The 14,832-nt window shown below is 38.2% G+C and overlaps 1 protein-coding gene across 2 annotated transcripts in view; it reads right to left on the bottom strand.

The window, feature by feature from the left end:
- GREB1 (growth regulating estrogen receptor binding 1) overlaps positions 1-14,832 on the bottom strand; it is a 58,202-nt gene that overhangs the window by 26,917 nt on the left and 16,453 nt on the right. For both annotated transcript variants that reach the window (XM_074820804.1, XM_074820805.1), the window contains exons 7-19: positions 14,241-14,363; positions 13,227-13,364; positions 12,858-13,043; positions 11,941-12,297; positions 11,103-11,231; positions 9,465-9,590; positions 8,807-9,004; positions 8,536-8,716; positions 6,495-6,687; positions 5,769-5,905; positions 4,086-4,425; positions 2,440-2,555; positions 1,545-1,744 (exon numbers count right to left, since the gene is read on the bottom strand). In XM_074820804.1, coding sequence (XP_074676905.1) covers positions 1,545-1,744; positions 2,440-2,555; positions 4,086-4,425; positions 5,769-5,905; positions 6,495-6,687; positions 8,536-8,716; positions 8,807-9,004; positions 9,465-9,590; positions 11,103-11,231; positions 11,941-12,297; positions 12,858-13,043; positions 13,227-13,364; positions 14,241-14,363 — 2,424 coding nt within the window. The remainder of the gene's footprint in view (positions 1-1,544; positions 1,745-2,439; positions 2,556-4,085; positions 4,426-5,768; positions 5,906-6,494; positions 6,688-8,535; positions 8,717-8,806; positions 9,005-9,464; positions 9,591-11,102; positions 11,232-11,940; positions 12,298-12,857; positions 13,044-13,226; positions 13,365-14,240; positions 14,364-14,832) is intronic.

Raw genomic sequence — 14,832 nt, 5'->3', positions numbered from 1 at the left:
TTCTACCCTTGTCTTATTTTCCTCACTAAACCAGTGTCAGGTAAACCAACAGCCAACAAGCTCTATTTTGTCAGTATGTTATGAAATTACATCCTACCCCATACATTACAACTTTACAGCCAGATTATACCTCAGTTTTTGGTGATGAAAATCCACATTTGGATGGCCACCAAGGATATTCACTTGAGGTTCCTAGCTTAGGCTTCTAAGTTAAAATACTTGTTTCTATAGAGTCTTACCATGATAAACAGAGACATAAACACTGCCAGCAGAAAAATTAAGACTGTAAGTCTATCTCAGGTGTTCTGAATTGAACTCTGGAGGAGCATACCGTACTTCACGGACTAGGAAAGCAGCCTTACAATTTAGACACCTGACAATTTAGATGCCCATTTGACTCAGATCACATAGAATCTCAGCATGCTTCAACTAAATGGACAGAAGTAGTCATCACATCTAAAGTAGGCCTCTATTGTAGACAGTCTGAGTATGACCTCAGGTATTTCATTCTTCTATGTAAAGTACATATCCAATTAAAGTAAATATTTTTGTTCTGCTTGTTCTGCTATCCTTATTATCAATGAGTAAGAACTTAACAGGTGAACAGTAGCCAGCTATCTTCCTCCTCATAGCATAGAAAAGGAAATGAAGGCAAGAACTTGAGATTTAAATAACCTATGGGGATAAAAATCCCTTGTTTTCCACAGTTACAAGGCACAACAGACAGTGAACAAAAATGTAAAGAACTTAATGATAACTGATGATGCCCATCAACTATCACTCAAAAAACCCCCCAACAGTTCATGGGTAAATTATTGTTGTTTGTTTATACATTTATATGTTCCTAATTGCTTTCTTAAGAAATGCTAAAGTCACCAACACTACACTATCAGTTTGAATTAATGGACATTTTCAAGGAGTGCTCAGAAGTTACTATGTTCAGATATATTTTCTGGCCATACTATCTAATACCTTACAAACTAGAGACTACTCAGCTGTACTATACGCAGTTTCCTTGGGAGGAATCTTCATCATTGTCAGTATGTAAGCATAGGTTCGGTATCATCAGTCAGGGACAGTTTAGGTGGAGCTGCCCGTGCTGTGAGGGAGGGGATCTGGTCACTGTTTCCCGGACGGCAAAGTGCACACTTCCCTGCTGCAGGGAGGGCAAAACAGTAGTACAGCACTCCCAACAGTGAGCATCACTAGATGTAGCCAGTCAAGCTCCACATTGCAGCTGCCAGAACATATGAGGCAAAGGACGTACAGAGGGAGGGGAGAGAAGAGAGCCAAAAAACCAGAGAGAGAGAGAACAGATGCAGCAGCAGAACTGCAAGAGATTAAAATGGTGCAGCAGCAGCAGTCCCCAGGCAGGGAGGGTGAGAAAACACAGGTTTGGTGAGATGAAGCAAAACTGAGGAGCAGAATTCACTCAGTAAAGCTATCTCTAGAAACCCTCACAAAGTAGGTATCCATACAAGCCTGCTTTTTCTAATACAGCTCAATCATTTTACAGCTTCTTTTATTATCACTACTAATAATACCTTCCGTCGCTATTTCTTCATCTTCATTATCAGTGCTGCTTAGTTTCTCTGGGTCACTTTCTAACACATCATTCACAACTGCTTTCTCTGTGTGAATTTCTGAGCTCACAAAATATGCTGCCAAACCAAGTTCTTGCTCCAAGGTTGTCCTTACCAAAGAAGATGAATTTATTAAACGTAGGTCACAGTATCTCAGTGATCTAGAGAGAAACAAGAGGGGCTCGTATGAAAACTCACTGTAATCTACTCCCTTATTTCTTTTACAAACACAGCCAAAGGGGAATTTTTTCATAATCTGCTTAAACTACAGATGAGATGATATAACACAGTGTATCTTCCGTGCTTAATAAGTTTACCACTGTGGTGCATACACTTTTATTTTTTTTAACCCAGTTATGCAGCTTCATCTAGTGCACTGAACATTAGCATCAGCATAAGAAAAAGAATAATCATTTGGGTTCTAAGCCTAACACACAGAATGGTATTCAGTTGAACATACAAAAGCATTTAGTGCCCCAGGGCATCCTGTCATTCCAGAAGGCACTGATCTCTCCACACATTCTGTAGCACATATGCCAGCATCACGCAGATGTCTCAGCTACCCTAGGGTATCTAAAGCAGCTATACTTTTTTTTTTACATACCCTTATTCTCTCCTCTAAACTAGGACAAATCATAATATTTTCTGAGGTATTTATATCTTACTATAAAAAGGAAATTATCATTAATGACATAGGGTTTGTATTTATGATATAAAAACTGCCAAAAAATGGGGAAAAAAATCTTGACACTGAAACCTGTTTTCTTCTCCCACAAGTAATTACACAGTTAATCTTTAGACATTTGGTAAGCAATGGATAAAACACTGCCACTGAGAAAATACTGGATCTTCTTACCGTGGCAAAGACTCCCCTTGTGGATCCATACCACTAAATATCAATATACAAGGCAAACCTTCCAGTTCCAAATAAGTCTGTGGCCTCCAATCTACATCTTCAATTTTCTGCCAGACCTGTATAAGGTAAGAAACACTGTTGGACATATCTATATGGCACAAATAAAAATACAGAAATACATACTTTGATCATCCATTACATGAATCGATTTGTACAGTGGATGGATGTTCCACCAAGGGAAGGCACAGAGCAGAGCTGATTTCAACATAGGTAGATTGCACAATTCCTAGAGCATTACAGGTAGCAATCTGCCTGCTGTAAATCTGAGGAGGTTGGGACAGTATGTTCCAGTCTGAAAAGCCTCCCAGCTTCCCAGCTGCATAGCACTGAGGCCAGAGCATAGCTGGGTAGAGTGTATATGGTACAATGGACAGTAAAGCTGAGTAGGAGCTTTGGGGGAGAGAAGAGTACAGAGGATTGCTTCTTGGGGCAGATAATGTCTGGATGTCTGAGTCTAAGGAAGAAAATGAGCTAGGAATGAGACTTTTTCACCTTAGAGGAATAGGGGAAAGCTGGAAGTGTTCAGCACATATACCAGTGTCCTCATTTGCTACCCGCTGAAGTCTTCTGCTCTCCCCAAAAGCTATCTGTTTTCCTGATAACTTCATGAGAAGTTCGATAACTAGATCTATTGTTTGGCTGTTTAACATCAGGCTGTACTGCTTTGCTCACACCAGTCAGTCCTTTTTGCTCTAAGACTGATCTACAGATAAGGAGTACACAGTAGGACCAACAGTACAACAACTCAGCCTCTGACATTTGTACATGTACCACTATTATGTATGTCAGAGAAGACAACCAGGATGTGATTCAGAACTAATACTGATTTTTCAGAATAAGTTATGCCTAATTTACAGAAGCATTAGGCCCTGGATCTCAAATGACTGCATCTAACATGTATTGAATCAGACATGGTACAGAGTGTACCATATATATATTACACCATCGTAGAATGTAAATACATTTTTGCTTTGGTGATCAGATGATGGTAATTTTATGAAAAGCAAGGGAGTATCACAGGCTTTTGTTAAACAGATGACCACAACTCTGGATCTAAAGGATATAAATTAATTTATAAACCAACACATGGTCCAGAATGCATAAAGTCCTGAGCTGTGAATACCAGGGTGCTCTAGGACCCATAACCAGCACCACTGATTTGGTGCCTTCATGCCACCTGCTGGTGACAAGAATAATATAACTCAGCTGGTCACTGATCAAAATCTATTTGCACTCTGATGATTTTGTGAGAAAGTTCTGCTAAAACTGCGGCCACTTTATTTGGCTTTTTTCCTTATTGGTCATGGTCCCTGTAGGTAAAAGCAGTTCAGCTGTTTGGGAGGGTTGTTGCTGGAAGTCAGGTTCTAGCCGTATTAGTTAATATTTCACTGAATATTAACCAGAGGTAGGACAGTAGAGGCATCACAGACAGTATGTCTAAAAGATAAAAGTCATGCTCCTTATGGTAGGGGTTTTTTTAACTAGTAAGACCCACACTTCAGCTCATGACCATAATTCTCACCAGTAAAGTCTCCCCACCTACCCATCTAATGAAGCTTCCCAGTATATGTCATTCTGCAAGTTACCTTTAGTTGCTCCACAAAGTGCTTCCCTATTGTGATTCCAGAATTAGGATTTCCCAAGATTATTTCAAAGTTATCTTCAAGAGCTAGTCTTTCCCTTACATTATACAGACGTTCATATGCCACTGCAGCCAGCGGAGTACATGGAATTCTCAACACTACCATGAGGCCATGACCACTAGGACATTGTCTTGAAGAGTTTATTAGGTTTTGGGTGATTTCCAGAGTTTCAACTGAGGTGTAATTCTTCATCTGAGAAAGACCACACACTGCCATCATAGCTGCAGAGTAGTGTTGTATGAGGACAAAAGTCCTTATCACTGCACTGTGTAATCTGGGGAACCTGAAATAAATGGTGAATTAAATAGTGAAGTATTAAAGGCTAAAGTGAAAAAGCTAATTTTTACAACATATAGTAAACTCAGGATTTTATCCTGTAAAGAATCCTTCATAGCTATTATACAGCAGAAACTCACCGAATTGCAGTTGGATAGCCTTTGCAATGCATCATTTCACAATCAGAACAGATGTCTCTCCATTTCTTAGTAAAGATTTACTAAGCAAGTAGTCCAGTAAGGTTACATCACTTTAAGTTACCAAGACTTTACTGGTGTTACAAAATTTATCACAGAGTATTTGCTAAGGCACTCAGTAATATCATCAATCAAAATACTGTGAGAATAGTATACTTCATTATGTGTTATTCTTAAGGCAGGGTGGGGGGTGTTTCTCTTTTTTTCTTACTGAAGCCCTGAACCAACTTACTCTTGTTTCCAAGAGAGCTGAATCCAATGAGCACTCCAGGTTCCCAAGCCCAGGTACACCCTGTCTCAGTCCCCAGTCTATGGAAGGGAGAGATGTGGATATGCAATAGGTTCCTGTGCTCTGGTTTTCACAGAAATGAAGCCCAGATGCACAATAAAAAGAGCAACCATGGCTTGCTTAGAAAAGTGCCTGATATGCGTGATCAGAGCTCCAAAGCACCCTGTAGGAAACCCCAGCAGTTAACTGTGTACGTGCTCAGTCTACCAGTTAGCAATAGAAATTCACAAGATTTTACTTGTCCTGTCTCATTCTTCTTACAGATCCCAAAGAGTTCATCCACAGCTGCACGCATGCACACAATGTGTCACTACTCTTTTTCAGGATTCTACACTTGCTTCACAGGGATCAAGGAAAACTGATTATGTATTTTCAAGATCTGATGATGCTCTGAAGTTTTTATCATTGTTTTAAGTGTACAAACCACAGTGATATGTCCACTTCTCTTTGTGGTCCAAGTACAGTATACACAAATTCTACACATTAAAATCAGCCAGGGTCAGCAAGTGATAACATTGGACAAAAGTAATAACACATTTGAAATTACATGATGACGCAATGTTAGATTATTATAATATAGAAGTAGCTACTGGTCACAGCAAGAACACACTCTAAATTGGGCTAAACTGTGTGTGTGTGTGTTCATAGTAAGAGGCAGCCTAGATTGATTAGATTACAGGCCAAATATATAAAAAAAAAAAAAGATGGAAGAAGAAAATAAGAACGAGTGAAATGCCCTTGCATACACAGTTGATCTGTGAGACAGCGAGGGGAAAAAAAAAGAATCAGGCTTCTAGGTAATAACTCAAGTCACTGGAACACACCTCCTGAATTTTCTGTGTTAAACAGAGGAGGATACCATACCTTTTTCCCAAAGCCATGACCATTGCTTCAAAAGAGCTGTCGTACCGAAGGAGTGGAATACTATGTCCAGAGAGGGTGGACTCAATGAATTCTGACAGTCCAAAGTATTTCCTGTTTTCATGGTATAAATCTACACCCTAAAGCAAATGAAGCAATAAAAATATAATGGTAAAGTCTATCAATTATTAATTTACAATTGATTAACCATTGGTATCTGATATATTTGCAATCGCATTCTCTAATAAGCATATATCTACACAGACATTAAAACAAGGAGAGAAAGAAAAAGAATTAATTTTTTTGAGAGAACAGAAGTTTGACCCAATTTTTCCTTGCTTCTTTCTCTCTCTCCCCATATACATGTACACAGACAGAATATCTATGTATGGAATAAATATGCACACATATGAAGAAAATCCATAAATGTTCATATATTTATGCAGTAATGCACTAGAGACAGATTTTCAGATGGTTTTCACTTATGTAGCTCAAAGATTTTTAGCAGAACTACTACAGTTTATAGAAGATATAAAAGGAATAAAGAAAAAAGGCAAGAAATGACAGGACAAGCAAAGGGAAAAGAACACAGGCTGAACAAGATAAAGATGCCATGCAAACTTCATTCTTGTTTACAAAAATCATGGGGCCTCCACAGTTTCATCAAGTATGTAATTGTAAAATAACTTATGAAAAGCTCACAAAAGCACCTCAAAGCATCCATCTTACATTGCTGTATGAAGAAGGCCAGTGGATCTCATTGTAAGGGCTGATATGGGTATGCTGTGTCTGCAGCGCATAGGGGAAGGAAGTCACATGGAGGGTCACAATATTTGGCGCCTCTTTCACCTCCCTGCAGTTCAACAGTCTATCAACAACTCCTGTAGACAGTTCTGTTTGAGGATAAAGGCTATGCATAGCACTGCAAAAAAGAAACCCAAAACTCTCCAAAGTGATCAGCACAAGGAAACATTTGTGTCAGTGGAATAGCTTTAACCTGGATGTGAAATTGAAGTTAAACACATACAAGGAAGTTAGGACTCTATTCTTTGCTCTGCTTTTGTTGCATAGAAGGATAGAAAAAAAAAAAAAATCAAATTATTTCACTGCAGCTGAAAATTTCTGTAAGTCTGACAAACTCCCTAGACAGCAAATTACCAGTCCCTTACAGCTACCAGAATACGAGAGATAAAGGATGAAAGAAAGCTGATGTTTTGACTGTTGCCAACAGGCACATAGTCCTGTAGTAACTTTGGCCAGATTGTTAGTGCTGCCCTTAAGAAAATATAATTCTTACCTACAAAAATCAAGATAGAAAATGACACAGTAAGTCAGGATAACAGGAAAACAGAGGGAAACTACCTGAGATAGAGCTATTATGAAAGGGAAAAATAGTTATTGTTAGGGCAAATGCTAGCATCATGGAAAACCTACAGTCAATTCCTTGCTCTGGTGTAAAACTTCAGTCCACATTCATGCTATTTAGTTTTTGGCATCTACCTGCAGTGACTAAGTTACAAGCCTAGTCTCTGCAAGCTCCTTCTATTACCAGCAGAGAGAGATAAGTAACTCCAAGAGTGGTTGTGCCCGCCCATGATCTAAGTCAGCCCTCAGAGATGTCGTGTCTCAGTTGTGACTATGTGGGCAATCCCAGGCAATTACACTCCTGTTTTAGGCACCTCATTTAACTGACTTGAGTTAGGTGGCATGAATCCTGCGGTGCAGAACAGTCACTTAAGTATTTGTCACTTACATATCTTTATTAGATAAGAGGAAAAAATATCAGAGTTAAGCAGCAATACAGGTATTTCCCTACCACTGAAGGATGTTATATGAATAAATGCCTGAAAGGCTGTGATAGCTGTAACGGGCCATGCAAGTCCCTCAGATACAGAGGAGTTGGAACAGGAAACCCTCACATGCAGATACAAAGTTTTGGTGAAAATCACCATTCCTGACCAGTGTGAAAGACAAAACCTTGTCATTTCATTCACAAGCAAGATTCCATAGTTTTTAGTTTCAGAAACACTACTGTGCTCACAAAGTTGGAATACGTTGGTGTTTCTGGAATTCAGTATGTTCTCCAAGCTTCCCAGTGTCTCAGGAGCCAAAAAGCAAAAGCAGCCCAACTTCTGAGCAGGCAGGTTGTCGAGAAGCCAAGGAAATGGGGCTCTGTGAGGGAATCAATGAGTTATGCAAGTGAGCTGATGGGGAACTTGGTAAACATTGGACAGAAATCTCCCTGCTTCTCTGAGGAGTCTACCTGACATTACTATGTATCCACAGAAGCTTTCCATTATTACAAATCAGTGATTCTGGATAGAAAAAATATTGTACTGGAAAATTTCCAATCAGTTAAAGAAATAAGCAGCAGTGTTGGCTCACTAGTTGTCTACTCACTGTGGAGGGTTTTTGCATGTTTTCCAGCCCAGAGGACACTGACAGAGGATAATGAGCTCTGTGTACTTTCACAGGAAGCTTTCCATTGAACAAATGACAACCAGACAAAAAAAAATAGTTGTGGCTGAAAGAAGATAAGAATGGTGAGCAAGAAAAGCTGAAATGTTCCACTGAGGCATAATATAATAAGCAAGATAAGAATAAGTCATGAAGGACCTTAAAAGAAAACACGTTTATTCAATGCATGGGAAGATAAGAGTTAGCAGAAAGATGCAAACAAAGATGAGGGAAGGGATAAATCAGAAAGCTGATCTTGAGAGCTAATGCAAACAATAATAATTTCTCTAAAAATGAGTTACAGTTTTCTTACCTCATTAGATCCCAGTGTGCGTGATCATGGATTAAGACAAACAGTGTATGTGGATTCTGCATAGAGTTTTGTAAAAAGACTTTGAATTTAATCTGGGCCTCTGCATCTAGTTTCATAACATACTGTTCCACCCTCTGCTTTGTAAGATGTTCCTTTTCTAATCCAAGTTCTAATAAAATACCTAAAGAAATGGAACAAATGTCAGTATTTCCAGATACAAATGAATTTAACAATGTCCTGTAAATCTAAAATAAAGCTAACTAATGAGCACCTGAGTGCCAGAGATGAAACAAAGTCTGCTGATAAGTCACTTCGGAGGGTGGAACACAAATCAAGAAATCAATTTTCTCAAAGGAACCCAAATCAAGATTTTGAGTGCTGGAGTCAGCAATTGAGCAAATATGAGACAGCAATTTCTGAGCCACTGCTAGCTGGAATGGACGAATCTGATGTCGTTCAATCTCATAACCTGGAAAAAGGCAAAATTCTGTTTAGATATATGCCCAAAGTCTAATCTAATGTAAAATATTAGTCTGGCAAAGAATGACTGATCTATTCTTTAAGGTACTTTGCTTATGAACAGGAGTTGCAGTTTATGAAAAACTATATGGAATATGCAAAGAAATCTTTCTGCATTTGGTCATTTTGGTCCTGTAAGTCTCTTAAATGTCTGAGAGCTGAAAGTGAACTTGTGTGATAGCATTCTGCTACCACAGAAGTAAGACTCAGAGCTTCAGAGACTACAATACCCAGTGGAATGAAGCAGAGATTCCATCAGTAAATCTGATTATTCCAAGACATGAGGTGCTGTTTGTGTCAGGACCTTCACCTTCAAGAGCCTAGGACTCCGCCCAGATGGATCTAACTGCACACCCAGACACCTGGTCTCAAGTACCTACTCTGTTACCTCTTTAGAAAATCCTCCTTACTTGTACACGCAGCCGTTCCAGTTCCATTCAGCGCTGTTGGTTTATTCACTGAAGCAGAAAGTGCTGAAGATATGTGCCCTTGGTTTTCCTGATAAAATTTCTCCAGCAAAAGATCAATGTCACCCTCTATCAAATTGAAGGGATAATGGAATAAACATCCATGTTAATAAGAGCTGCATTTCATACTGATTTTGTTTTGTAGATCTTAAAAGAGCTTTATATTGCTATCTAGTTATCCTGCCCTTGACTTATACAGGAACCCTCCTGTTATTTTCTATTGCATCTGTTTTTACAGCATATCACTAATAAAATGCAAATCAGAGCAGGGAATGGTACATCAGCTCTGCACACCGCTGGCTAGGGCATTTATGGAGGATGGTAGAAAACTAGCTTCAAGTCCCTGATGCAAATCAGCAACAACAAAGACATGAAACTGGCTTAGTTTATGTTCAGATCATGGCGCTAGACTGTTCACTAATAATGATTACAAGAAGCTTTGGAAAATCTGATAAATATTTTAAAATCTTTAACATTTTTGAGAGAAAGAAAATTAATTCCCTATAAAGCTGAAAGAGAAATATGAGGGTTTTTTAGCTATACACAATGCTGAAGCAAGCAAGGTGTGCTTTATTGAACGATACATATCTGTAAATATATCCTATTCTATTCAGCAAGGGACCTGCTTACAGACAAAAGCTATGCAGAGAATACAATATGACTGTCCTGAGTATTTAGTATTTTCTCAGCAGTTGAAAAGATGTTTGAACATGTCTGCACTGAGCTCGGAAAGGCAGGGTCTGCCCCATGAAGTGCCATCCAGTGGACATAGATGGCAACTATTTTTAGGATGTTCATTTACTTGTTCTGCTCAAACAATAGCAATAGCAAAAGTGATTTTGAGAACCATACTTTGAAGATACTAAGAGTAGAAACACTAACATAACACTACACGGTGGTTCAAGGAAAATGAGTTTCTCTTAAGTGACCACTCAAAATATCATGACGCATCCAAAAGGGTTCTTGTGATCTAAGTACAGATTTACAAACATAAAGTGAATGGCAAAGGGGACTGTGACATCCCATTAACACTGACAAATATGCTGCATTTACTCTAGTTGTGTGATACAGTTTAACTTTCCCTGTGGCTAGATCTATCCCCAGATAATCCTGCCTGTAGTAATCCTCAGTACACTCAGTTAAAAAATGATCCAGTAACCCTGACTCTGCAATTTTCCTCTCTTTCCCATGCACCATGACCAAGTTCACAGTATGGTAAGTTGAAAGGGCAAATCCTTTGATAAAATAACTCTATTATGGTCTCAGTGAATTCTGTGCTTAGGGCAAAAAAATTTATAGTTTCATATGGATATGGACTTGCATAGTACATGGATGGATTTGCATAACTAAGAATAATATGCTCAGCTATTTGCTGGCATATTTTTACGAAACTGAGAGATTTTAGAAACTGACACTTTCAGAAGGAATTTCAATTCAAATTTATTTTCACAACTTTGTCCTGCATTTTTTATATATTTCTAATAATGTCTTGCTTCTGGAAAGGTAATGAGCACAGCTATTTTCTCTGACTTAAAAGTTTCAGGGACTTGGAAACATGCCTCTTTATAGCCTGTTAGGTACCTGGGCAGAGTGTGCTAAAGAAGGACCCCAGAGTTTCCACTTTCCCTGTGACCAGCTGATAGTTAACTTCTTTTTGGTAGTCTGAAGGAGTGAGCATGCTCTCAGACAGAACTCTTGCCTGATACTTTCCTAGAAGACAAAAAAGTAATTTTGAAAGCACTTCAAACTAAAGTTAAAAATGTTCTAAGTCATAATAAAAATACTACCCAGCTAAATGAATACCACACACACAAAAATGGCAGAGATGAGTCTTTTCTCTCTCCTATGCATGTATGCACCAGACATCTGTAAAATAGATTCATGTTTCATAATTCTTTGTGTTTCTTTCCCAGTTTAAGAAATATTTGTTGATACAATATAAAAAAGACCATATAAATAGTCAAAGGAATTGTCAGTTATCTTACACTCCTAATGAATCTTTGAATGGCGAGTCAAATAATTTCTTTAATTATCAGCATAGTCCTCAATAGGTTGTTGAAGAGAACGACATTGAAAGACCATCTTTTTTTTGGAAGCTAAAAAAATATGTTCAGTCCTCTGCTCGCAGTAATATCCCAGTCACACAGAGCAGGAGAGCTTTATGCACTGTGTGTGCTGTCACTCAGTATTATTTGTTCGTAGTAGTGTTGGCTGGGATGCCTTGGTGAGAAAACAGGTAACACAGAATATGACTTGCTGGGGAGAAACCCAACTATGCAGCGTCAACTTGGGTTCATCAAAACCCATTACTTGTTGGGCAAAGCTCTGCTTTCTGAGGGAGCTTATTGAAACTCCAGCCAAACTCCTCATAGCATTGAATTACTCTGCTTTGCCTGGAGATACACCCTTCGGATCTTACCCGTTATCACAATGCAGGAGTCAATAGCTCGATTTCTACTGGCACATATGATCACCACGTAGTTTGTCTTTATTAATTTTCCTTCAATGAGTAGCTTAAACATTTCTGAAAGCCCTTCAGCCAGAGAGTAGCTGCACTCAATGATATGGACACTATCGTTACAGGAGCTAGCTGCAAGGCCCGCCAGCCAGGGAAGCTGGGCTGAAGTCACTGGTGCGATCTGGCTGGGCACCTGAGGCTGAGGAAAGGTCTGTGGAACAGCCTGTTGGTACTGACGGATTTCAGACAGGTGTGATTCCCGCCATGAACGCATGAATATTTGTTCCAAATCCTCAATCAAAGGGACCTGGTCTGAGGCTAAAAAAAATTAAGAGGGAAGTATTATGAAACAATTAAACAAAACTGTTGAGTTAAAAACTTTTTTTTTCAAAATATGTACTTTTTTAGAGATGATCATGTTTCAAATTTATGTATGCATGCATGACTATTGCCTTTAACAGATGTGAATCAAATTCTTCATTTTGAAGTGCCTTGTGATACTCAGATAAAGCTGCCCTAATAGGAACCTAAGTATCAGTAATTAGAAGTATTTAAGAGGTTGAGAGATGCCTGTTTCAGCATAATAATACTTCTAAACCACAGACTGTATGCAAGAGCAGTGAATTGCTGCTCTTTTCCTTTTTTGATTTTTAGTTGCTGAGGTCCCAGGTTATAGAAAATTAACTTTTTATGATTATATTTCAATCTGCCTGGTTTTCAAGAACTAATTATTTAGTTTTGTTTCATTACAACTAATTAAATTGTTTAATATCACATGTCCCAAGACATTTAATATTGTCCTGCCCTAATGTTCCCTTACTCATTTGCTGGGATGTAATATATTCATTGCAGTCTATCTGGATGTAAAATAATCTTACCTAGTTGAACAAGGTAGTAGACAGTCAGTAAGAGTTGCATTTCCTCTGAAATAGGCTGTATTGTGGAGGCACCATATTGTTCATATGCTCTAGATAAAGACTGTGAATTTCTGTAACAGGTGTACAGCAAAGGACTCACTATCACATCATTAATGTTCCCACAGAGATATGGGAAGTTTCCATGACCTACAAAATAAATGACGTTTGTGCACATCACACTAAAATTTGTAATTTCCCATGTATACATTAAACAGTTTTAATAGTAAACCTTTTAAAATTGACAGCTTTAGCAGTGTTTAGCAGTAGGATGTATCTTTACACCTCTTACGGAAAAGATATAAGGTCTTGTTGCAGGGTTGAGATTTTTACCTTTAAAAATAACTGGCTTTGCTTTACAGATTTTCAGCAAGTTGTCAGGAACTGAGACCGGTTCTCCTGAGCCCACCATCGGAGATGAGGCTGGCCCCGCCAAAGCAGAATGTGGTAAAGATGATAGGCTTCCTCCATCTAAGATTTTACACATATTATTACTCGAGTCAGGTCTAATAGTGATTTCCTCAAAGAAAAGTTATTTAACATCATCTCATACCCACATTTGGTATCAGTGTTAAATGCTTTTTATGGTTACATCACACATTTCATGAGCTGTTACTACAGCCCATACTATTATGCTAACTTTCTTGGAGGACTAATTACATTGGTGTGACCTTGAACATCACACACGCATCTAAAGATTTTGAAATGTTTATAAACAAACAGTTCCAGCTATGAAAGCAAGAATACAGCGACTTATGTAATATCGGTGCACAAATAGTTACAATTTGTGTATTCTGTATGATATATTTAGCTTCACTGTTTCTAAATAGGTTTTCTTGCAACAGCAAGAAAGAAAAAATTAAGATTCAACATTTGCTCTATCGTAACTTCTTTACAGCATTTTTAATTTAACCAATAGCACATTAGAAGAAAACATGTTTGGGTAAGCAGGTTTATTTCACTGCATGTCACTGTAGTCTGTATCTAGACTATAAGATCCAAGTGCCAAGAACACTGACAAATAATTGAAACAAAGAATGGTACCTTGACCTGAGTTATGACACTAATTTTAACACCCCAAAGGTGTTTTGGTGCCTAAAGATGGACACAGACACCTGTTAGGATTTCTTAATAATGACTTGGTGACTGGATCCTGATGAGAGTTAAGCTCAGGGCCTCAAAAAGAAATTAATGGAAATGAACATAAATAATTCTGAGCATGTACGTACCAAACACCTTTCCAAACTCTAATGCGAATCTGCATGCATCTTTAGAATATTGCCTCTCTTCCCCCATTATTTTCTGAATAATGAAACAAACATTACCATTATGTTGGGTATAGCTTACCATTTTTAATTCTGTTTGGAACCTGTGGGTTCAGCTGCAAGTTCCAGTTTTCAGTAGATGATGGAGATTCTGGTGACCAACCTTTATGGCGCTTTTTTGGAGGCCCTGAATTTGTTAAAGTGCCTGAATAACAGTAATATTTCAGAAAAGTATTAGAATAAAATGTATTCCATTTTGTGCATGGTAATTCAATGTTCTGATAGACTGAATGTGTGTGTTAAGTACTGTGGTAGACAGGGTCAACCCTGTGAATATAATCCTTTTTTACGGTTTTTATTTTACTTTGCTATGTCCCGCATAAATTTCTGGGAACTTTCTGGTGCAGGGAACTCTTAATTATCTAGGTAGACTTCACTTATTTTATACCAGTGTTTACTCTGTATTAATAATAACATAGTAAGAACAAGACATGTACTAAGAATGCTTCTAAGTTAATATTTTGAAGACAACACAGGGAATTTTGGTCTTTTTATTTCTGAACACATGACAGTGTTTCATGTAACTTATCATGAAAAATAAAATTCTGAAGGGTTTCAGGGTAACGTTAATAAAGATCTCAGTTCTTTTCAACAATTTTCCCATTTACAGGATT

This window comes from Strix aluco, chromosome 3, assembly GCF_031877795.1.
Source record: "Strix aluco isolate bStrAlu1 chromosome 3, bStrAlu1.hap1, whole genome shotgun sequence".
NCBI lineage: Eukaryota > Metazoa > Chordata > Aves > Strigiformes > Strigidae > Strix > Strix aluco.
Note: the sequence above shows the minus strand (reverse complement) of the source record. Positions and strands in the feature narration are given on the sequence as shown.